Source organism: Solanum tuberosum, unplaced genomic scaffold (genome assembly GCF_000226075.1).
Source record: "Solanum tuberosum cultivar DM 1-3 516 R44 unplaced genomic scaffold, SolTub_3.0 scf00027, whole genome shotgun sequence".
NCBI classification, from domain to species: Eukaryota; Viridiplantae; Streptophyta; class Magnoliopsida; order Solanales; family Solanaceae; genus Solanum; species Solanum tuberosum.
Window position 1 is genome coordinate 1,576,932 of NW_006238953.1, and position 25,560 is coordinate 1,602,491.

The window sequence follows — 25,560 nt, forward strand, 5'->3', positions numbered from 1 at the left end:
TTTAGGAGAATAGTTAGAAATAACCAAAAGGATAATACTGAAAAGTAACATTTAATTTTTATCCTTAAATATTTTAATTAAGAGGTGTGCTCTACCCCAGTAATAATTCACTTTATATGTATGAATTAGATAGAGTATTAAATTAAGAGCCCGTTTAGACTGGCTTAAAAAAGTACTTTTTAAGTAAAAAATAAAAAGTCAAATTAAAATGACTTTTAAATAAAAAAATAAAAAGTAGGGGAATATCTACTTTTGGTTTCTGACTTATTTTAAGTTTTTTACCTTGTCAAACACTTCCTAACTTGTTTTAAGTCATTTTTTACTTATTTTAAGTTATTTTTTATATCTTCCAAATACTTTCAGAAGTAAAAAACTGACTTAAAAGTAGATTTGATCAACTTTTAAGTCAATCCAAACATCTTCTAAGACTTGCAAATGAAAAACACAAGTTTTACCATAATGAATGAGACTGCTCCTTCCTCAATCAGAGATTTCGTCTTCAAACCCTAAATGTGAAAAAATTCTCAATAAGAAACGCTTTTGAACATCGAACGTAAAACTAAAAAAAAGGAAAGAAAAGCATTAAGTTTTACTAGTAGGATGTAAGGAATAGTGATCTAGAACCTAGGGAATTGTACTTGGAATAGTAATTATAATTATAATAAAAACACATCCACAAACTCACGTGTGAATTGTGATGTTAGGTTTTTGATACCTTTTTTCTATGAACATCAAACTCTCCACCAAAACCTCAAAAACATTACAATAAAATAAACGAATAAATCTATGTTTAGCTGCTAATAGTGTGGAATATTATCTAACTGTAATTATCCAAAATTAACAAAAAAAAAATGAAAAAGGAAAAAGAAGGAAAGGGAACTATCAGATAGGAGAAAGAAAGAGAAAGGAAAAAAGGAAAGCTTGCTGTTGCTGAGAAGGAAAGAAGTAAATTACTATTCAACCCTAAAACCAAAACCCCTCTTCCACTGCTCATTCATCATCACCAACATCAATTCCTTCTGCAAAATTCAGTCTTGTTAACTTTTTTTTTATTTGGGAAAAAATGGTTTCTTAGGGTTTACTTTTGTTTTGATCCACAACAACTCATCTGCATTCTTGAAAAAGTTAAAAAAAATGCTTTTTTGGGTTCACTTGTGTATTATTTCACAACCCATTTTTGCATTTTGCTGATCTGTACAAATTCTTGCAGATCCAGCTTTGGGTTTCCACTCTTTCTTGATCTTTTTCTTGTTTCAAGTTCAGATTTTTCTTCAAATTTCAAGCTTTGTGGTGTTATTGGAGTAGTGGGGTTTGAGTGTTTTGTTCTAATTTTAGTTTTGATGAGTTTGTAAGCTCAAGTGGAGCTGTTAATTGACTTGCTTTTGTTTAATTTGTGATTGGGTTAGGGTTCTTGATATACCTCCTTGTGGAATTTTGCATTTTTTTTTGTGTGGGGACTTCCTGCTTGATTTGCTTATAGTGATTGGGTATTTGAAGTTGAACTGTTCTTTTGTTGCCAAGATTCTGTATAGAGTTGACTGAGTGGCTAAAAGTTTAGATTTTGGAATTGAAATCATTTTCAGACACAGTGCAAGGTGGCAAGGACTATTTTTTTGCCTTTATGTTCCAGGTGTATGTAAAGGAGGTAGTTTGAAGTAAATTGAATTGCCACTTTGAGATTTCTGTGTTAACTTGAGTTAGTTGAGAGGGTCTAGGTGAAGTGGTTGGAATCTTGCTTAATTGTTCATGGGGGACACAATATGCTGTTTTAGTTTGAGGTTCCTGGGGGAGTTTGACTGATTAGTATTAGGGTGACCTGACGCTGACACCGTTATGCCTCCTTCACCGGCTATGAGATGCTCTCCTGGAAGGGAGCTCAGGGCAGAAAATCACAAGAGAGGGCGCAGTCTTGAAAGTGGGATTCATTTGAGGGACAGGGATGATGATCTTTCCCTGTTTAATGAGGTGCAAACCAGGGAAAGAGATAATTTCTTGCTTCAATCAAATGATGAAATCGAAGACTTATTTTGTAAGATAATGCATTAATTTATGTGTTACATTTTCGAGCTTTAATTTATTTTGTTGCCAAGCACAGAAGCATGCTCTTACTTTTATTTTCCTGACTATATTGCTTTTGTTGCTCATTGTTGTTGGCAGCTACTAAATTGAGGTATTTTTCGGATTATAAGTTGGGAATATCAATTCCAGCTCGAGGAGAGAGTAGTGACCTTCTTAATGCGGAAGGCGATAAGAATGACTATGACTGGTTGGTTATGTTTATCTTTCAAGCATTTTACTCTTTACTCCCCTATTTTGTCATTTTGTACATATATGTTGAAAATGAACTCAAATGCATAGTTTGCTTAATGGCTACGTGCTTGTCCAATCTTTCTATCCATGTTTCTGATTTAGTTAAAAAAACTCCCCTTTGTTTACGATTCTAAAGCTGTGGAGCCAGAAAGAATAGGCTTGTTCGTTGTAAGTCTGCAGTAAATTTTTAGAAAGAAGAAATGCATTTTATTTTCGTCAAAGACATATATTTATTTATTAGCACACATGTTAGGTGGTGTAAGTTCTTCAATATACCCCTCATGCCTAATATGCTGAGTTATTGATGAAATGTTATCTAATATGCTGAGTTATTGATGAAAGGTTATTGACCCCTCCGGACACTCCTCTTTTTCCTTCTTTGGATGACGAGAGTCATGAGACACGCCCGACAAATCATGAGCAGAGGGGCCGGCCTAGAAGCCAACCCATTTCAATCTCTAGATCATCAACGGTGAGCATTTTAGTCATTCAACTGTTTTCCTTTCCCTTTTTTGGGAACTGTATTGATGATTATAGTTAAATAACGTACCAAATGCAACCTAACCATATCTATGCATGGTGCTTCTGTTTTAATTAATACAATCAATTTATTAAATTTCATATGGATTGAATGGCAGATGGACAAGAGTCACAGAAGTAGTAGAGGTAGTGCCAGTCCGAATCGCCTTAGCCCATCTCCTAGGTCTGGCTATACTGCCGATCAATCAAGAGGAAGACCATCTTCAACACCTCATTCAAGTCCACCGCCTAATTTGCGGCATTCTACTCCGACAAGGAAACCGTCTCCCTCACCTAAGAAATTCTCAACACCTCCTCCAAGGTCGTCTACACCAACTCCTCGGAGGTTGAGCACAGGCTCCAGTGGTACTGCTGCTCCATCGCAAGTGAGGGGCACCTCTCCTGTCAAGACTAGTAGAGGGAACTCTGCATCACCAAAGATAAGGGCGTGGCAGTCAAATATTCCAGGATTTTCCTTGGAGGCACCTCCCAATCTTCGTACTTCACTGGGTGATCGCCCTGCTTCCTATGTGAGGGGGTCTTCTCCTGCATCCAGAAGTGGATCAAGGTCTGGAAGACAATCGATGTCTCCGACTGCTTCTCGAAGTGTCAGTTCATCACATAGTCATGATCGCGACCCTTTTAGTTCTCACAGTAAAGGTTCAGTTGCATCGTCTGGTGATGACGACATAGATTCTCTACAATCCATTCCTGTGAGCCGTTCAGATCGTTCAGGTTCAAGAAGTATCAGTGGATTCCAAAATAAGAAAGCTCTTGGCCATCCAAAGAAGCCAGCAAGAGTAGTGTCCTCTAGTTCTGCTCCAAAGAGATCCTTTGACATGGCAATCCGGCAAATGGTATATTACCTTCCTTTACTCTTGCATAGTTACCATAATTTGTGGAACACTAATATAAACCTGGCATTAGTTTTCTATATCGTTTTCTCATATAGATGTCGCTAGGATGGACAGTTGATTGGAAATGGGACTATCATGTTCAAATTGTGCTAAAATGGGGTCTGGGTAAAAACAAGGGGGGCACAGCTGTCATGTATACTTTAGGTTGTATCTTTCAAATGCTTGGGACTGGTTGTCAAAAATCCAAACAGAAAGTTAAAAGAAATATTGATATTTTAGGAAGTATGAAATGTTGTTGGAAGTTACAAGTTTTGGTTTATTGATGCCTAATACTTCTTTGAATATCATTAACATTTTCATTATACTTGAAACATCGATAAGGATCTTCCTTCATATGCCACATTTTACCAAGGAGCTGTCCTGGAAACATTCTGAAATTATAATATAGAAGACACACATGCACACTATTATTTTCCAAATTTGTGATTTTTAATCGGTATTTTCCATATTCATATTCTTCCCCATAGTATTTTCATATTTTCTAAATTTACTGAGATCAACGAATCACTGATAGCACAGTAGCACTGAGTCTTGGACTATTATTCAACATCCAGGATCTGGCATTACAGGATGTTAGTCTTTTGTGACCTAGTCAATGAAGTGGGTTCAGAAGGAGCAGATTTACATTAGGCCAAGGGGTGTCACATGACACTGCTTTGTCCCAAAACTTTATTAAATATATATGCATAATTGGAATCATAATAAAGGGTAAATTAAATAAAGTGACACTGCTTAACGCAAAGAGCAACACAGCTCTTTTGGTCAGGCGCCTCAGTTTTCGGTTAGATGTTGTGACTTCGAAACTCAACATCTTCAAAAGGGATTGTCCAGGGTCGAACAGTGTACCTCTTATAAGTCAAGAAAACCGTGAACCAATAAGTCCAAAAAATCATATCCTAATTCTTTCGACAAGATAATGTTAGACTTCTTAAGTAAGGATGTTGTTGCAATCCTAGTTAATTTTTAATTTTTTTTTGCGAATTCATATTGCTAGACAATGTGTGTAACTGCTTTTTATTAATAATAAAAATAAAAATTGCTCAACATGGATAAGTACAAGTAAGGAGGGCTAAGCCTTACCTTTACCAATCTAAATGAGATGATGAACATCTACTAACACACACTCTTGCTTCTCTAGTTAGCTGTGTTATATTTTCTTCTTCATCTTCTTTCTCGTCAATAAAATTGATTAAGATCGATTTGCGAAATCAAATGAATGATGACTTTTTTTAGTGATCCTTTGATGCCTTGTATAGAAAAAAAGTGTTCAGAATGAAAATTCATCGAGGAGAGCTATAGTAATACATGTGAATTGTGCTTTATTTATATTATGTTCTTTTTTTAATATAATGTTATACAGTAGTGTTTTATTATAAAATGCGACGCTGCTTACGAAAAATTCTGCCACTGCATGAGGTCTCAGATTCAAATCCCATCAGAGACAATTTTTTTTAGGTAATTTCTTAAGACAGAGAATACCTGTTTTGGTGGTAAGTGTTAGGTATCCGAAGAATTAGACAACCCGGATACCATGGTTATAAAGATAACATCTTAGACTTTTGTCTGTTCAGATAATTGGTTATTCTACCATGGAAACTTGGAACGTCCCTTAAACCCTAACCTGAAATATTTTCCCAATTTTCATTTTGGTATGTTATGATTAGTCCGCAAAGCATAAAAAAATTGATGGCAATACACTGTCCTTTGGATTACAAGTAGGGAAAATTATGTTTTTTCCTTATTTCAAATACTAAGGATCTTCATCGTTACCATTTTCAAAAAAAAAAATACTAAGGATCTTTTGCTACATACAATTGCATAAATTTTTTGGGAAGTACATGCAATAAGTGAATTTCCTTGAGAAGAAAGTTGTCAGGAAACAAACATATTTTTATTCTTTTAATATGTTGATAGGATGTTGAGAAACAAATTTATTTTATCGTACTCTCGTTTTATTCCCTTTTAGATTAAAATTCTGAAAACCTCATTGTTTAAAGTGAGTTATAAGTTGAAAACGTAGTTAATTGTTTGAAAAATCAGAACAGCTACATACTGAAAACAGGCTAATTTATTAAATTTATTGTATTTGTTCAGTTTAATTATTGTTTATATTTATTAGAACAATTAACTAGTCCGACTAACACTAGTTCCTTAAAGTTACTTATCAATAAACTCTTTTCCCCTTAAATTCTGCTAAAGATGAAGAACTACTGGTGTGTTACATTTATTATTGGTAAGAAAGATCGATGCGTTACATTATTTATTTTCTAGGTTCAAATTCAGGTCTAGAATCTTTACAGCGTCGGAGAATCATGCATCATCATAAATAAAGGTTGTTGCTGTAATTTATTTGAAGGACTAGTTATATGTCATAGAATAGAAGAGTAACAGTTCAAATAACCGTAATCTCGTTATACAGATCTTGCATGAGCATGTGAGGCATAGACTGTGTTTGGACTAATGTTTCGGCGTCTCTGCATCATTTGTTTGTTCCTTGACGCTTCACTTGTAGTTAAAGGCACGTCTCTTTACATCGAGGCAGTAAATAAGTCACCCCAAACTAAAAATTGAGTTAGGTGGTCTCTGCTATTGGAGTGTAACCCGACCAAACAAAAGCTAGCACACCTCCTAAGAAAGTGACCAGAATATTAGCCGTTTGCACTTACTTTGTTCTTCCCTGTTGTCATGTTTCCTTCTTGTTTCCTTCATTAGCATTTTTGCTTGTTTTCGGAAAGTGACCAGGTGAGTGTGGCATGGCTAGCCAGTAACAATCTTCAAACTTGCAAACTTAAGATGTTAATCCATTGTATCACCCCAAGTGCAAGTAAAACTCCTTGCATACTAATTAAAGATATCCTATACCAACACTGTTTCCCTAACACCAAAGTGTTGGATTTAATAGAACAAATTATAGCTGGGAACTTGGCGCTTAATTTTTCTGATTAAGGAAATACAAGCGCTCAATTGCAGCTATATAATCACTGCATGGGAATGTGTGGTTTTCTTGTTCAATTTGTTGAGAAAATATGTTTCTGAAGTCAACAATCCTATTGTAGGATCACAAGAAATCTCCCCAGAATATGTTCAGGCCTCTCTTATCAAGTGTCCCCAGTTCAACCTTCTACGCTGGAAAAGCAAGCACCACTCATCATTCTATAATTTCCAGAAACTCCTCCATCACAAGTAGCAGTAATGCTAGCTCTGATCAAGCTACAACTGGACTACATGACAATGAAGGAAGCGAACAAAACCAGGAGGATATAGGTAATGATCAAGTAAAGACAACATATGCTGATTTGCAGGATGAAGTTTTTGACCTTGACAAGGCTGATTCTACAAGTGAAGATCTTGGGAAACAAATCTATGATAGGGTCTCTTGCAGTCAACTTGGTGATCCTGATGGTGACCTGAGGGTTGATTCTCTACTTGTTGGCTCTAAAATTTGCAGTCCACATGATAAAGCTTTGGAAATGGTAGCAGATGTGGAATTCTTGAACTCGAATGCAAGCATTTCCCACGTGAATGCTCTAGAAGATGCTGTACTGTGTTCTAGATGTGGTCAATGGTACTATTACACTGAATCATTTGATGGGGATCTGAAGCTTTGTCAAGATTGTGTTCATTCAGAAGTACAATTGTGTGCTACTCCCCCGTTAAGTTCGGTAGCTGGTGAGAATTCTCCTGAAACTTTGACTGCAATCCTAGACAGATCAGTTGATGGTTTTGAATCAGCTGGGAATTCACATGATTCCTCAGAAGCAACTGGCAATAATAGATTAGCGGAATATCATCATAGATTGAGTCCAGATGAGGGTGAGAAGGCTTATATGAAGTCAAATGTAAATGAAGGTGTGCAAAGCCACCAAGCAATGGCTCAGTCACCTAATGCTGATATCAGCTCCAAGCTTGTTCAGAATGCTGAAAAAAGAGAAGGTGCAGGTATTTCAGTGCTGCTGAATAGATCAAGTAGTGGGAAGGGGAACATTGTTCAGAACAGGACACTTTCTGCCACTAATATAAATTATGATGATTTATCATATGTACGAGATGCAGTGAACAACAGCTTGAGAAGCTCCACTGGATATGGTAGTGCATCTGCTTCATCATCCATTGATTTGGGCTCCACTGGTCATACAGAAACTCGCTTCCAGCGGCAATTAAGTGGAAGGAAACTTGACTTGGAAAATTATCGGAATCAGAATGATAGAAAGCTCCAAAGCTCCAACTCATCCTTGTCTGGAACTTCAAGTCATGCAGTACAAACTTTAAGCATTGTGACAAGTTCCCTTGAAGAGTCCTTCGAAACGTCTGCTTCTGCCGACTTGCAAAAGAATATTGAGGTAGCATATGTTGATCGAGAAAAAGAACTGCTGCATGGAGAAAATACAAAAGTGGACAACTTGCGCGCTGAGGTTGAGAGTGATGATAATTGTAGAATTGCCTCCAAGTCAGTGGATCACACAGGATCTGTGCCATCAGTTGCAAATTTTGAGGAGTTCAGTTCATATATGAATTGTGAAAACTTGGCAAACTCGGACAATTCTGTGAATGTGGATCCTTGTGATTTGATTTCTGAAACTCGTCCTATTGAGGAAGATGTGTCAAATTCTTCGGTTGATAAAGTAGAGATTGTGGCTTCTTTGAATCAGAGCTCACTACATGCAATATCTGAGATGGAAATTGAGAATGGACATGTGGGTTCTCTTGATTTACAATCTGATGTTTGCTCCTTGCACTCAGAGAGCAGCATAGATGAATTAAATGAGCAGTTCTTGCATGCAGCGTCTGGTGATGGCAATGAAATATTAGCATCTGTTGACAGAGCTGATTCCATTGATCACAAGGACATCGTTCGTGGTATGTATATTTCTTGTGTTGTAATTATGCATTTTCTTGTAAAGGTTTTCCCTTTTGGAATGTGTATCAACTGTTGAACCAAATGACATAGGAAATCAAGTCTACAATCCCTTTAAAAGTTTAAGGTGTGTCCATCCACTAGTTTGCTCTTTTGTATCTGAAGTTTCATCTCTTGTGACAGAAGAATCAACTGTTACACTGGAGGGGCAAGGAGGTAACAAGCCAAGAAGCTTGACACTAGAAGAAGCTACTGATACAATACTGTTTTGTAGCTCCATTGTACATGACCTTGCATATCGAGCTGCAAACATAGCTATTGAAAAAGAGAATTCAGTTCTGTTGAAAGATTCACGGCCCACAGTGACTATAGTGGGCAAAGCGAATTCTGACAGAAGGGATCCGCATAGTAGAATCTCAGGTAGACGTAATTCTAAGTCCTCTCAAAAGGCTAGGCAGAAGATGGAGGTGGACACAAAGCCTCCTCAAAGCAACACCAACACGGAAAGTGATGAGAAAACGGACAAATCCACAACTCGCATTGTTGGAGCTCCTATTAAAGGTGACAGCTTGAATCCTCCAAAGCTGGAATCCAAATGCAACTGCACCATAATGTGATTACTCCCAAAGTTGCTCCTGATTAATGCTTGGTCCAATTCTATTTTGGTGATCAGCAGTTCCTTTTTTGGTTTGTTTTGCATTATTTGTAAGAAGAAATATATATGTTTCTAATAACATAATCATTGTAAAGCTTAATTGATTGTTAGGGAGATAATAGCAAAAGGCATTGGAGGTTTGTTCCAATGACCATATTCTTGTTAGTCCATTTGTATGTGATTCTAGTTTTTTTCACTGGAGAGCAAGTGTGAATTCTTTTTCCTTTCTGGTGCTAGAGAAAATTCTAAGTTCACAACCCTTCCATTTTGGGTTCATTAATTTTTTGCTGCAGATAAAATGGTTATTTAGCTTTAAATTTTATTTATTTATTATTAGCGATAATTCCAGAGACCTCCTTTTAAGTTTTGCCGAATCACACTGACCTCCCCTGTGGTTATCCAATGTCGCATTTTCCCCGCCAAAATTCTGGAGAGTTCAGAAGGAATCCATATTATTGTGTATTTCTAAGTTATTATTATCCGTTTAGGATATAAAAGGAAATTCTAATCCCTATAGGTTTTCAAGATATATTTATTTACTTTGTAATTGATTAAACTGTTTCCTTTTTCTTGTATAAGTGGGAGTTCTAATTTGGGTTTAACTTGGAACTGGATTTGTCTATTTAACAAACAATTTTGTGAAAAATATGTTTGTAAGAAATCTTTTTCCTTACATATACTAAGATTGTTAGTCCCATTAATAATTTCAAGATGTTAGTGATCACGATGGAAGATATTAAAGTCCCGTCTGGATATATTGGCTGCTGTTTGTGAACGTGCTTCTGAAATTCACGAAAGTTGAGGAAAAATCACTTATCACTGATACTACTAGGAAAAGAAACTATGATCAAGAAGAAGAAGAAAATTGTATTGTTACACAAAAAGAGGAAATTCAAAATCATTCCAATGCCCCAAATTGTAAATGATCAAATCAATGAGTTGAAAAAATAAATGTAAAAGAGGTGAAATTTGTTATCGAAAAAAAATATACTACACGGATGCTAGTGAAACTCACAATCGTCTCTCCATACCAACAACACAAATCGTTGAGAAATTTTCTAACAGATGAAGAAGAAGAAGAGTATATATGTATGTGTAGTACTGGCAGCAAAAAGAACTTGCAGAAAGTTCGAGCGTGCCTCGACATTGGTGAACTAGAATTGAGAAGATGGGAGATGAAGAAAAATCTAAGATGAGTGTGTGTTATGTATTGAATGGGAAGTGGACTAAAATGCGTATCCATAATAAAATCAAAAAGGGCAATAGGATTCAAATCTGGGATGTTCGAATGGATGACGATGAGTTGATTATTGTTCTTGTGAAGCTCAAGTAACAATAAAAGAAGAAGAAGTTAGCTTCGAAAAAAAGATATATATATAAAAAAATCCTCTCCCGAGGGGTGCTTCTACTTAAGCTTTAGAGAATTCAGTTCTAGCAGAAGACTAAGTAAGGTACGGTATTCTGGTAGGCGAAATCTCAAAGTTTCACTTCTGTTCTTTATGGTAAACAACTCCATCTTGCTTTCAATCTCATTTCAGCAACTATTTAAACATCGTTAACTTTCTCATTAAAAGCATGTTCTAAGACTTGATCATCTGTCATTGTGCCAGGCCATCCCATACGTTCCGTTAGGATCAACAACCCCTTCTACTCTAACTGAGTAACAAGTCTTTTCATTCCTCTCATTATGTATGTCTTCTGTTGGAATAAGCCGCGACACTTTCCTTTGATGAAATAATTGGTATATGCATTGCTCCACTCACATTTTGGATCCCAGAAAGGATTTCAAATTCGAGTTTAATTCCCTCCATCTTCATGCCATCAAGCCACTGTACAAATTCCCTTTTATAGCTGTGCATGCCTCGAGCACTCCCCTGCAACCAATCTCCAAATGTATGAAGCTATATGCAGGCAAACAGGTATCGCCAGACATAGCATTGTATGTTCTTTAGTCATTACTGATTCCAATTCACAACATAAAATCGGATGTTGCTTTACTCATACAAAAAGCTTTCTTGATTCCTCTTCTGCAAAACCAAAACTGATGTATTATTGTTCCCACCATGCATTTGATCTGTTCTTTACCCATAATCTCCTCTGCTGTAAAGGCTGCTGAGAAGAAATTGATATTGATACAGTTTACAGACTTAACATGTCAACTGAAAAGAATGCATCGTCCCAGCAACACAAGCGAGAAATGCTGGAAAGTTGTCCTCTCCAAATTACAACTCCTACAATCTCTGGTGAACTAACAATGCCGTCCCCTGTCAACATAGGAAACACCTGCTCTGCACCCAAAACAGGTTGGATAATCAAATCTAGAATTTGTTACTCTCTAAACACTGTGCACAACTATTTGTCTCTGCGCCTGAATTTATACTTGTAACTAAATGTTTCCAATATTTTGTGTAATTTTTACTTTATATATATCCAGTCGGCGAGCTTACAGTGCTTCCTGTATTTCCTGCTTCTACCAAGGGAAATCCTCCTTCCATCTACGAGAAAGGTGAGTTACTGAACCTTTGATGTAATCTACAGGACTAATTAATATTCATACATACCCTACTCCTACGTTAGGTTCAACATCACAGGTGGTTCTAACGACAAACAAAGTACAGCTAATACAGTCGTTACTCAAGGTATGTGTTAGTCTCATGCTCAGTTACTATCTTTCTGTGTTCTCATTCTTGCATACCTTACCCCTTTTAATATATCCAGGTCACAAAACAACTGCTCTGAATATTAAACTGCGATCAGACTATGTACCATTAAAAAGGTTTCAAACTGTAAATTCTGTTTTGCGAAAAAAAATCAGTATGAAAAATCTCCTGGATTTTGTTGTGGCACTAGTACAGTTAAGATCATTTCACACAGGCTACCAACTAAGTTATGTGATCTTTATTTAAGAGATGATGAAAAATCTCGACACTTTAAAACATACATTAGAATATACGATAACCTATTTGTATTTACCTCACGTGGTGTAAATTGTGATGCAGACTTAGACCCAAAAAATCGTGGTACCTACACATTCAGAGTTCAGGGTCGAATGTACCATTGGTTAGATAATTTATATCCCAATGGCAAGAAGGCAAAAAACTTGCAGCTCTATTTTGACAACCATGACAATGAGTTAGCAAATAGAATGGTATGTTCTGACAAAGTCGATGAATCTATAGTGCAAGAGCTCATGGATATCTCAAGAATTAACCCATATTCCTTTTTTGTCGGATCTTTGATACATATTCCCCAGCTACATAACTTTCATATTGCACTCAAATGCGACTCTGGTTTAGATCAACAACTCTATAATCTACCTACTTCATCAGAAATTGCTGCGATATGGGTTGAAAAAGATGATAACACTGTGAGTCATGCACTACATATTCAAATTTATACTCACACCAACAAAACACAGATAGTCAATTATTATTATGGGTGCTATGATGCACTGTAGTATCCTTTGTTGTTTCCATATGGCCAGAATGGATGGCATTGCGGTATTAAAAAAAATTCTACGCCAAAAAATGTTCCTACATGATATATTGGTGATTGTTAACAACTATCGAGTATAGAAATCATTGTTCTCTCGATTCATATTTTTACATGGAAGCTCAAGCTCTAGAAAAAGGTAAACGTAAAAGAGATAACAATTTTTGTTCGCGAGTACTACTGTTACAAAATTCAAATGAGAAATGACGGTGAAGATGAAATGTCGCACACTGGTAGATTGTTTCAGCAGTACTCAGTGGATGTATTACAACGACTGCTCGATATTCTAAGACTTGGAGAACGAGATACATCTATTTATATCCAAAGCTTTTTTGATGCATGAAATAAAAATAGAAAAAGTTGGTTTTTTGGCCCGAAAAATTGAATTGTGCAGTAGCTCACGAACACTAAGAAGAATGAATATGAGTAAATTTCAAGAGAAAACTTGAAAAGATTGAATTTGGGCAAGAGGTCAAAGAAAACACAAAGGAATTAGGGTTTAAAATCTTCATTTTTGCATCTTCGAAAATAAAAACGATGATTCTAATGAATCAGAGATGCACATACCTGAAATTCTTCTGGAATCTGATAATTTTCCTAATGATCGGAGAATTACAGCATCTATAACTTGTTTTCTGATTCGTTTAAGTAGAAGAAGATCGAGAAATATGTATCTTGATTCAGTTCCTTATCTTTTTGGTGCTTAAAATTCGAAATTTTGTATTACCGCTCCTCTGTTCTGAACTGAAGTGATCAGTACCATCGCCACCATTGAAGCTAAAATTACAGAACAGAGGAGCGGCAATACAAAATTTCGAATTCTAAGCCCCAAAAAGATCAAAGAACTGAATCAAGATACGTATTACTCGATCTTCTTGTACGTATACAAATCAGAAAACAAGTTATACGCAGAAGAATTTCAGGTATCTGCGTCTCCGATTCATTAGAATCATTGTTTTTATTTCCTGGAAGGCGCAAAAATGAAGATTTCAAACCCTAATTCCTTTGCGCATTCTTTGAGCTCTTGCCCAAATCCAATCTTTTCAAGTTTTCTCCTGAAATTTACCCAGATTCAGACTTCTTTGTGTTCTTGAGCTACTGCACGATTCAATTTTCCAAAAAACCAAAATTTTCTATTTTTTTTCAGGCCAAAAAGAGAAAAAAGAAAAGGCTATTGCAAGTTTAAATGAAGTGACTATTTATAAAAAGAAAATGCTTGAAGTTATTAACATACTCTTAAAAGTTCTTACAAATACAAACATGGTATTTGGTGCAAAAGTCGTCGTCTAGACAAACACTTCCAGATGTTCGTAATAGAAAAAAAGAAGATTTCATTAATCAAAGTATATTATATTCTACCATTTAAAACAAACTTGAAAAATTCCAATTGTCTAAAAATATGAGGGCAAAAACAGATCCTTCATTTTGTGATTACTTGATGAGAATTGAAAATGGACAAGAGAGAGTCAATCTTAACAATAAAATTGAACTTCCAGACTCTTTAATTATTTCTTCCACAACTGAAGAAGAATCTTTAGATAGATTATTTACTATGACATTTTCAAATTTGACACACATCATTCTCTAATTCTTCTTCTGTAGATTCACGCGTCATTCTAACAACGAAGAATGATCGTGTAAATGAAATCAATGATATGCTTATTGCAAAGTTTCTAGAAAAAGCAACTACATTTGTTGGTATTGACGAAACTATTGAGCCTAACGATCAAACTAACTATGAAGATCTATTACACAGTTTAAATCCTGATGATTTGCCTTCTTATAAATTAACTTTCAAAGAGAATTGTGTCATCATATTACTACAAAATTTGAATCCATATGAAGGTTTATGTCGTTAGCGCAAAAGATCACCAGTTCGTTTCATTTAAACGAACACAATTTCCAATAAAACTATGTTGTGCTATGATTATAAAATAAGGCACAAGGTCAAACACTTGATTTTGTTGGAATTTACTTATGAGAACCTGTTTTTTCATAGGGCCAACTATCAAGAGCTAAATGCTCAAGTTCCGTTAAAGTGCTCATTCGTCCAGTTAACCATGACGATAGTTGTACACATTATATTGTTTATGAAGAAATCATCCAATGAGCATCCTTGTAAGTCTTCTACCATCTCAAAATAAAATATGACGAGGTTGACAATGAAATATTACTTACCTCAAGCTATGGAAAAAATTGGTAATACAAACTTCAATCCCCATTTGAATCGAAGCTACAATATTGGCTCCAACTCGATCATGTATTCCATGCTACCATGCACATTATCTGATAGCTAACTTCATGGTGAGCAAATTCCAACTTTTTTTGTCTTCCTTTCTCTACGTATCAGTCCCCTGTTTATAAGACAGGGCAATTGGTTGAAAATTACACCAACATCGTATTTCTATGTTACTGTCTCTGTTTGGGGTTAGTTCACGTAGCCCGTAGAAATTAAGTTTTCCTGAATTTTCTCAAGAATAAAATGACAATCAACCTGAATATGTTTCGTTCTTATATGATATACCAGATTTGAAGCGCAACCTATTATCACACCAAAGTTTTGATGAAGGAGAACTTCAATCCAATTTCAGTTAAAAAATGGTGTATCCACATGATTTCACATGTAGAATGTGTCACTGCTCTATACTTGAATTCTGCATTGGACCGAGATACAACCTTTTGTTTCTTACTTCTCCATGATACCAAGTTTCCACTAACTTGATTCGTTCCAAGGTCATGCAGAAGTGGAAGAGAACTTGAGTGTGGAAAACAAGTGAAAATACTAGAATAAATTTTAATTTTAATTTTTTTTATATATATCTATTGTATGTCATATCAACTAAAAAATGTCATGTGTACGCGTGTAAATAACATGCATGTGTACATGGCATGGGAGGGGTGTTTTTAAGATTACTTTGTATTATTTAGGGGTATTTTAAAGGCCGTCAGTAGCTTGGTGATGGAACTAATAATTCACGTTTATTAAAAGACTCAAAGCATCGAAATGATTTCATATCTAAAATTTGAGACTATTTATAGATGATTTTGAGTTGATCGAGATTGAATAGTATAACACTCCGTAACTTCTAAGTAAAAATCTAAACTATTCCGTATGCATATAGGCTCGAACCCGATGATTTCTAATTGTATATATATGTGTTCAGATCAGTTTTTAAGTGTGAGAAGTGTATTCGATGTGAATTAAGGTCATAAGAGACTCCTATAGTATGAAAAATTTTGTGGCCTAATACCAATCAAATGAAAGGTCTTGAAGTTTTCTTTCCAAAACCTTTTATCGTTCGTCAATTCATGTTATGTGCTAAAAAATATTTTCATTTTACATGACCCCTTGCGCAAAGAGGACGCCAACTAAGTGACTGTGCGGTAGGACCAGTACTATTGCCAAGGCTGCGCGAACAGCCGCGCGACCTAGGATCCAGGTGCGCGATCGCGCATGTTCTCTGAAATTCTTTTAGTTTTCTCTTCTTTTCACGTTCTATAAGGGGTAATTTTGTCCTTTCCTCATCCCATAATGTCAATCCTCGTCTATTAACCTCTCTCTAAAGTAATATTCAAATTGTTTTTATAAGTTACGATAAATTTTTCTCCTATTTTTACCCATCACTTCAAAGAACAAGATCTACAAGAATTCTAGAGATTTAAATCACGATTCTTTCTTAAACTTCAAAATTAAGGTATGTAGGACTTCAATGAGGAATTTCTTTCATTCTCATGTCCAAAACTTCTCAATTTTCATGAAGTTAATTCCGTAGTTAGGGTTATCAAACCCACTTTCAAATTCACCATATCTATGATCTGAATTACATTATTTCTTGAACTATTTATTCATGATTATGGAGTCTTGACTATTGTACTTTTTTTTTTGTTGCTTAGCAAAGATTTTTCATTGTCATCTTTATTAGTTCTTGACATGATCTTTTGTTCACGATTCTTGAAGTTTATATTTCAAAGCATAATTTTAGAGCCTTCATATTATTATGGGAGCTATTTTTGAGAATCTTCAAGCTAAGCATGTTTTAGAAATTTTCTCAGGATTTCAGCTAAGAACATGATTTGAAAGATATGCTCTAGAGAGATTTCATTATATAATTTTATGAAGAAAGATTTGAGCTTTATCTTACAGATTTAAGCTTAGTCTCACACTTTATTCAGGCAGACAAACAATTTATCTATTTTATGAGCATATCAATATATAGAGATTATTTTGAGAGGATTATTTATTATTGAAAGAATGCAAATTTAGAAAATCTAAGTCCCATAACTATGTGAGACTGTGGAATTTGAGTATGACACACCTTGTTGGTCAACTCCTTTAGCAGTTAGTGGATCCACATTAGATAGATAGGTCCTATACCCTGGTAAAGTATAGACCAACCCTCCCAACTGGATTAGCTGTTGGACTCCATGTTGCTCACATGATTTATGTCGATTTTGAGAAACTCCACAGTAAAGTCATTATAATTTTTTATGTATTTGTATCATCATCGTGATTGCGTAGACATGACATATTACCTTTATTTTCAATTCAGGACTACAAAACTAGATTTACCTTCATATTTTGAAAGCGGCTTCACATGTGATATTTATACACTGATTTCAAGATGACTTTCATTATTTTGTTTTACTTTATGATTATGCTTAGAGCCCGTTTGGATTAGCTTAGAAAAGTAGCTTTTAAGTCAAATAAAAAGTCAAACTTAAATGACTTTTAAGTAAAAAAAATAAAAAGTAGGGGGAGACCTACTTTTGGGTTTTAACTTATTTTAAGTCATTTTAAACGTATTTTAAATTATTTTTAACCTTGCCAAACAATGTCTAACTTATCTTAAGTCATTTTTTGACTTATTTTAAGTTATTTTTATATTTGTCAAACACTTCTAGAAGTAAAAAATTGACTTAAAAGTAGAGTTGACAAACTTTTAAGCCAATCCAAACACTTCCAGAATTCATCAGTTTCGCCGATGCAAAGTGGAAAACTAAGTGAGTGTCAGATGGGGAACCATAAGCTTAAGCTAGATGAACAAATTGGACTCATCTGTTCAGTTTGTTCATATGTCCATTTGGAGATGAAATACATCTTCCCTGATTTTGTAAGTATACGAGTTTTGTTCTGTCAAGCACTTATCTTTTCAAATATTTTTGTAAATACATCTTCCATCCAATTTATTTATGATTCACTCTTAAATTCTTGAACTTATGTGTCATCTGCAGGCTCAGAGAACTCACAGGAGGTATGAAAGAAATCAACCTTTTGTTGAGGAAGTATCTGATAATGATGATTCATCGTCGGAGGAGACTAATCCTGATGTTGTCATTGAGGAGGCGGAGGAGGAGGAGAGTGATTCTAATGTTGTTATCGTTGCGGATGAGGAGAATGAGGTGGAGATTGAACCTGATGTTGTTAATGTTGCGAAGGAGGAGGAGGAGGTGATGGAGACTAAACCTGATGTTGTTAACGTTGCGGAGAAGGATGAGGAGGAGGAGACTGTTTTTGATGTTGTTATTGTTGAGGAAGAGAAGGAAGAGAAGGAGAGTGATCCTGATGTTGTTATCGTTACAGAGGTGGAGGAGGAGTAGGAGGACGTGGAGAGTGATCATGATGTTGTTAACGTTGATGAGGAGGAGGATGAGGTGGAGACTGAACCTGATGTTGTTAACGTTGCGGATGAGGATGAGGATGAGGAGAAGAAGAGTGATCCTGATGATGTTATCGTTACAGAGGAGGTGGAGAGTGATCTTGATGTTGTTAACGTTGCAGAGGAGGAGGAAGAGGTGGAGAGTGATCCTGATGTTGTTATCGTTGCGGAGGAGGAGGAGGAGGTGGTGGAGAGTGATCTTGATGTTGTTAACGTTGCGGAGAAGGAGGAGAAGGAGACTGAACCTGATGTTGTTAACGTTGCGGAGGAGGAGGAAGAAGAGGAGGATGAGGATGAAGATGAGGATGAGGATGAGGATGAGGATGATGAGGAAGAGAGTGATCATGATGTTGTAATCATTGAGGATAAGGCATCTCATATGTTGAATGCAACAGACGAGGTTGTTTCTTCTAACTCAAACATGTGTAGGACGAGGGAAAAATCCAAAGAGTTTACTGATACAACCTTATATTCTAAGTCGGAATTCATATCTTCAACTAATGCTCTTCGAAAGAATCCGAAGAAGATTCTTGAAAAGTCTGAGTTTCTGAAGTTTATTGTTGATTCAATAAAAAATGTCGATGATCGTAATAACGTCACCCCTCCAGAAGAGAAGGAACATGTTTATTTCAAAGAAACACTTCCTTTAGTATTCCGATTTGAAGACGAGGAACCTCTTTCCCCATAGAAAGAAGAATGGGAAAAGGAAATTGAAGATCATTTTTTCTGAAATGAACATGTGATTTAATTCCATATATACATAACTATATTGAGGTGTATTTATATATGTGTATATTTAAGTCATATATTCATATACATATATAATTTATAATACAAATAGTTCTATATTTTATAGATATATTTGTATATTTATACATATGCATATACTCTTATTTAATAATTAATTTGTATAAATATTCATGTCAGTATCGTAGTAGAACTCATTTTGGATACAATATTTTATTAAAAAACGATTAGCATGAATCATGGTATTCTGAAAGTTTTATGTTATCATATTTAGTGTCCATATATCCATTTATTAATATATTTTTTTGTATAAATTAAAAACAAAAAAAGGAGATATACAAATCTAAGGCTCCATAATAAATTAAACTATAGCCATGGAGCGTAATTAGATAAACTATAGCTACAGAACATTATTTGCTTAAATCTATTTGCCATATATGAAATTTACTCATAGTGTTTAGGTTCTACACATGACGACACTTATCAATTTAAGAAGGCTCATAATGTGAAAATATAACGAGAAAGCAAAAATTTAGGTAAAATAGAAAGACATGAAAATACATTATGGTTAATCAAGAACATATCATGAAAACCTTACGTAGACATGTTAATTGGCTTCACAATAACAAGCCCATTACGAAAAGGTCAACTAAATTAGGTGATAATTAGGGTCCGCGTCAAGAGTGAATAATATGGGTTCTTTGACTATAAATAAGAGAAAGTCAGAGATAGAGACGAAATAAATAATCTAGAGTTAGCGCGTGAGTTTTTGAACTTTGAAGGAGATATGGACCAAGAAAACAAGAATTAACCCTACTAATTGAGGTATGTTGTTTGTGACAATGTGATGTAATTGCAATTCATATATGTTAGCTCTAATCATAGAGTGTCTATCTTCATTTATACTATTTTTTCCTATTCTACTTTGAATTTATTTTCTTGATTCGAGGGTCTATCGAAAATAACATTCTACCTCCAAATTATTCTTTCATTTCTATCTCTGATTCTATCTTATTTATAGTCAGAGAACCCTTATTATTCGTTTTTGACGCGAGTCCTAGGTTCACCTTTTTGTAATGTGCTTGTCATTGCAAGACCCATTAATCTGCCCAAGTGAGTTTTTTCATGATAATTTTAAAACTCCATGTATTATTTTGGGAAATTCGATTTGAAGTCATTCAATTACCAATATAAAAGTGATTATCTGCATGTTATTCCAAATTCACATTTAAGGTATGTTAAGGCAAAAATGTTTCTTTTATATCGCACGATTTTTGAACAATATAAATTATCGAATAAATCATTTTTATACTATTCCATTTCTAGGAAGACCCTCTTTGAAGGGCATTGGAATGTCACCTGTTTATTTTTCTTAATTTTAACGTATCATTGTTGTACATGTACTATTGTGAATTACACGGTTGATGGCTAAAAGTTATGTTCCACAATGTTCTTATTTCTCAAATGATGGAGATTTATTATGTTATACCTCAAGGTATTGTTAAACCGTCCTTTCTCGTGCCAAGTTCTTACGAAAATGGTTTTGAAAATCATATTCATACTAAACCTTGTACTATATTCTTTTGATTGTATACTCATCAAGCAATCATATTTCTGAAAAGAGTTGCACTATTACCATATTGGAGTCGTTCATAAATTAAGTCAGGCATGTTAGTCCCCTTTCAGTTCCTAAATGATTAAATTGCTAAGTTGAAGTTGAGTTAAGTGTCCAAGTTTGTTCTAAAAGCCTGTGAGTTCTACGAGTGGTTTACATGTTATACGGAAGGGATTACGAGATTATGAAAACAAGAGTATCAATGGGACATGATTAGAAACATGACTATGGTAACATATATACATTACGAATCCATGACATGACACATTATGCATTCTACTCCTGAGCTATAATCGGGAGGTATGGGGCCTATTGCCTATATTTATACGTATGAGACACAGATGACCAAAAGTTGGCGAATATGATGTCGGTTAGGCACCGGAAGGAACCACCATTGCTAGCATTTGGTTGGGTATATCATGCATTTGCATCTATATATATGTATTCACGACATACGATTACAAGAGCATACCATGCGTATTTGATTACTATGAGGTCAGATTTTGATCATGAAGGCTATTTGAGTTTCAGTTTCAGGTTGAATCTCCACTACCCTTTTTATCATAGTTATATATGATTTCACTTTCAGCCTTACATACCAGTACATTTTCATTCGTACTGACGCCCCATTGCCTGGAGATGCTGCATTTCGTGCTGCAGGTTCTGACAGAGGTCCTGATTGGCTTTTGCAATAGGGGGTGTTGTCTGAGCTGAGGATTGGTAAGCTCCATTGCCTAGGGATGCTGCATTTCGTGCTGCAAGTTCAGACATAGCTCTTGATTGGCCTTTGCAATAAGGGGTGTTGTCTTAGCTGAGGATTGGTAAGCTCCATTCTTCCTGGAGTTGTTGGTCATCTTTAGGTTTTGTATACTTGAGTTTGGTATATAGTTATTGGTACTTTCAGGACCTCGTCCCACCCATTTGAGTTGTAGTATTCATAGAGACTTGTGGACGCTCTATGTTGGGCCTTCTTAGCTTCCATTTATTGCCTTGTCGGATTATTGTATATATGATTTTAGTTGTAGCCTTGTCGGCTTGCTAGTTCATTATCAATTAAGTTGTCTTTCCGGCCCTTCTATTATGTCATTGATATTTTTGTGACCTCGTCGGTCCACTTATCTTGCTTCAGTATTTGATTGTGAAAGCCTTGTCGGCTCTTGCTATTTTCTTTCCATTATGTTTTAGTGTTCTAGCTTGGTCGAATAAGGTACCGCGTGCCCGTTGCCTCTCCCCTCATTTGGGGCGTGACAAACTTGGTATCCAACATCATATCAATAATTAAAAGATTCAAGTCTTCACAATTCACATCATCCTTGTTCCTTTGAAGCTAACGAAGAATTCCGATGTCATAAAATGCACACAATATTTACCCACTTTAGTCTATGAAGATTTTTGTTTTTGTTGTATGTGAAAGTGATATTAATACACAATTTTGTCGCTTTAAATATGAAAGAAAAATCTTATATACATTTGTAGAAAAAAATTAACGTGCTATCTATTATTTTTCATTTCTCGTTTCTCCTCCTTAGCAAAACCTAACACCACCCACCTCCCTCTTTTGTCACGCTTCTTTTTCTTATTCTATATTAGTGTATGTATTTTCGACCAAGTCCTTGTTACTTTGTTTTTACCTATTTATAATAGGCTTATTAGTATTTTTAGTCTCTTGGAAATATTCACAATTTTTCAAAAATATTAAATGTTTATCGTGTAATAGTTTACGTGTTATGTTAAACTTGTATTATTACTTCAATATTTGATGATAATATCTCTAGATGTAGTCCAAATTTGACATATTTCCTACAAAAAGGAACATTTTGATTAATAGAAAATAAAATATACCGAGTTATATATTACAAGTATCAAAATCAAAATTTATTACTAACTCAAACACCAAACGTGCAATATTAGCCTTTGTAATTAATTTTGAATTATGACATTCTGGGCACAATAGAGTTTCACACTATTGGTCACCCACCTTCGCTATTCTTCAGGTGAGAACTATATAAACTCATTTTTATGCAGTAACTTACAAATCACACAGGAGATATTAACTGTATTAGGCAAATCCGATGCAAGGAACTTGACTGAGAAGATGTTGGCAAGTAAAATCGAACTATGGCCTACCACCCGCTATATTAATTCAGCCACCTTTGTAACGGGTTCTAAGAAAATTTGAACACCCTTTGCCATCACTCAGTTGAGCAGCACATTTCTTTTTCAAAATTATTTCGTTGTTAATTTACTTTCTCTAAGTTATAAGCAAACCTGAAACCTTTTAGATCAGTGGTCTATAATCATCGATCTCATCCTTTTTTTCCAAAACCTAATGTGGGGTGGGGGGGGGGGCGATGATGATGTCCATAATTAAAGTATTTTTCTTTATCCATCGTCAATTTCTTACTCAAAGTAATTATAAAATTTACACAAATAACAACGATATTCAAAAGTAATAAAGCTATATAACAAAAATATATGAATTAAAACTAAATGGTATAGCTAAACTGGATCCCATAATTTTGAAAAAGTTGTACACGAATTAAATAGAATAAACAAATATTTTCTTATTTTTTCCAAAAATACCCTTGCAGCAAATTTTGACAATTCATGTGACTCAATTGGAAGAGTTAATGTTCACACTTTAAATCATCCTGATTCGTTGGAATATTCTAATCTATCACAAAATGTACGCACTTTACATAAGTTTTTTCTCTCACGCATAAGAGGCTTGTCTAAGTCACATTTTTCTTATGTTGTTACTCTATCTCGCTCTCTCTCTCTCTCTCTCTCTCTCTCTCTCTCTCTCTTATATATATATAAATGTTTCTATGCATTCAGTTTATTCAAACTCATCACACTCTCGATTACTCCTTTTATACCGTTTTGAGAATTTAAAGCTATCCATTCTTGATTTTCCGGCAGAAAAAGGGCCTTTCCCCATTACTCTGTTTTTCACAGTTTGGAAGAATTCAAAGTTATCCATTCTTGATTTTCCGGCAGAAAAATGGCTTTTTTTTATATTCAGGTTAGTATTTGTAAATGCAGTTCAGTCTTGTTGTTATTGTGAAGAATTTCTTTCAAATACATATATGCTTATGAATTTTGATTTATAACGAAAATTGTGTATTTTGTCTCAGGTGCGAAAGATGGATTCAGGGGATGGCTCTGTTTCAAAGAGGAGGACTAGACAACAATCTTTAAAATGTATGGTCGAGATAATTGAAAAGAGGAACGAGTTGAGTCAAAGTGGGAATTCTACTAATGGAAGGAAAAGAAAAAAGATGGAGACTTCTGGAGGTGACGAAAGAAATGTGGAAAACAATAGGAGGAGGAAGTTCACTCGAGGAACTTCTGAGTCCTTCACAAATCAGACTTTCGTCGAGTAAGTATCTGCTGCTGATGATTCGTCAGAGGAGGAGACTGATCCTGATGATGTTATTGTTGAGGAGGAGGAGGATAGTGATCCTGATATTGTTATCGTTGTGGAGGAGGTAGAGATTGAACCTGATGTTGTTAACATTGCGGAGAAGGAAGAGGTGGAGACTGAACCTGATGTTGTTAACGTTGCAGAGGAGGATGATGAGTTGGAGGAGGATAAGGATGAGGAGGAGGAGACTGATCCCAATGTTGTTATTGTTGAGGAGGAGGAGAGTGATCCTGATGTTGTTATGGAGGAGGAGGAGGAGGAGGTGGAGAGTGATCCTGATGTTGTTGATGTTGCGGAGGAGGAGGTGGAGAGTGATCCTGATGTTATTAATGTTGCGGAGGAGGTGGTGGTGGAGACTGAACCTGATGTTATTAACATTGCGGAGGAGGAGGAGGATGAAGAAGATGAGAGTGATCCTGATGTAGTTATCGTTATAGAGGAGGAGGAGGAGGAGGTGGAGAGTTATCCTGATGTTGTTAACGTTGCAGATGATGATGATGATGAGGAGAAGAGTGATCCTGATGTTGTTATCGTTACGGAATAGGAGGAGGAGGAGGTGGAGATTGATCCTGATGTTGTTAACATTGCGGAAGATGAGGAGGAGAGTGATCTTGATGTTGTTATCATTGAGGAGAAGGCGACTCTTATCTTGAATGCAACATATGAGGTTATTTCTTCTAAGTCAAACATGTGCAGGACATGGGACAAATCCAAAGAGTTTACTGATACAACCTTATATTCTAAGTCGGATTCGAATCTTCAACTGATGCTCTTCGAAAGAATCCGAAGAAGATTCTTAAAGAGTCTGAGTTTTTGAAATTTATTGTTGATTCAATAAAAAATGTTGATGATCATAATGAAGTTATTCCTCCAGAAGAGAAGGAACATGTTTCTGTCAAAGAAACACTTCCTTTAGTATTTTGATTTGAAGACGAGGAACCTCTTCCCCTAGAGAAAGAAGAATGGGAAAAGGAAATTGAAGATCTTTTTTCTGAAATGAACATGTGTCTCTTGGAATCACATATTGGATTTACGAATCTATCAGTTTCGCTGATGCAGAGTGGACAACTAAGTGAATGTCAGATGGGGAACCATAAGCTTAAGCTAGATGAACAAATTGGACTCATCTGTTCAGTTTGTTCATATGTCCATTTGGAGATGAAATACATCTTCCCTGATTTTGCAAGTATACAAGTTTGGTTCTGTCAAGCACTTATCTTTAAAATATAAAATACATAGTTCATCTAGAAAAACTATAGAAAAACTACTGAAGAGTATGTCCATTAAATTGGCATGGCAAAGCTATAGAAAAAACTACCACAAAATATAGATTTACTAGAATATGTGCAACATATATTTTTTAAAA

At 35.3% G+C, this 25,560-nt stretch overlaps 2 protein-coding genes across 3 annotated transcripts; both read left to right on the forward strand.

Annotated features, from left to right (window-relative positions):
• The first annotated feature begins 771 nt into the window (after positions 1-771).
• LOC102586767 (uncharacterized) lies at positions 772-9,519 on the forward strand. 2 transcript variants are annotated; one of them, XM_006341688.2, is made up of 6 exons: positions 772-2,029; positions 2,158-2,266; positions 2,653-2,782; positions 2,949-3,686; positions 6,803-8,603; positions 8,788-9,519. In XM_006341688.2, the coding sequence occupies exons 1-6, from the start codon at positions 1,834-1,836 to the stop codon at positions 9,216-9,218; spliced, it is 3,405 nt and encodes a 1,134-aa protein (XP_006341750.1). In that variant the 5' UTR covers positions 772-1,833; the 3' UTR covers positions 9,219-9,519. The 2 variants fall into 2 exon arrangements, with proteins under 2 accessions (XP_006341750.1, XP_006341749.1); XM_006341687.2 differs by having other exon boundaries at positions 775-2,029; positions 8,785-9,519.
• A 14,252-nt stretch (positions 9,520-23,771) lies between these two features.
• LOC107059606 (nucleolin-like) lies at positions 23,772-24,738 on the forward strand. Its single transcript, XM_015306305.1, has 3 exons — positions 23,772-23,792; positions 23,905-24,064; positions 24,155-24,738. Exons 1-3 carry the CDS (start codon positions 23,772-23,774, stop codon positions 24,736-24,738), a joined length of 765 nt encoding a protein of 254 aa, XP_015161791.1.
• The last annotated feature ends 822 nt before the right edge of the window (positions 24,739-25,560 follow it).

Coding starts and splice junctions, on each gene's coding strand:
- LOC102586767 (XM_006341687.2), top strand. CDS start 1,834: ATGCCTCCTTCACCGGCTATGAGATGCTCTCCTGGAAGGGAGCTCAGG. Junction 2,030..2,157: donor TGAAATCGAAGACTTATTTT/GTAAGATAATGC, acceptor TGTTGTTGGCAG/CTACTAAATTGAGGTATTTT. Junction 8,604..8,784: donor TCACAAGGACATCGTTCGTG/GTATGTATATTT, acceptor CTCTTGTGACAG/AAGAATCAACTGTTACACTG.
- LOC107059606 (XM_015306305.1), top strand. CDS start 23,772: ATGGCTTTTTTTTATATTCAG. Junction 23,793..23,904: donor TGGCTTTTTTTTATATTCAG/GTTAGTATTTGT, acceptor ATTTTGTCTCAG/GTGCGAAAGATGGATTCAGG. Junction 24,065..24,154: donor AAAGATGGAGACTTCTGGAG/GTGACGAAAGAA, acceptor TCGTCGAGTAAG/TATCTGCTGCTGATGATTCG.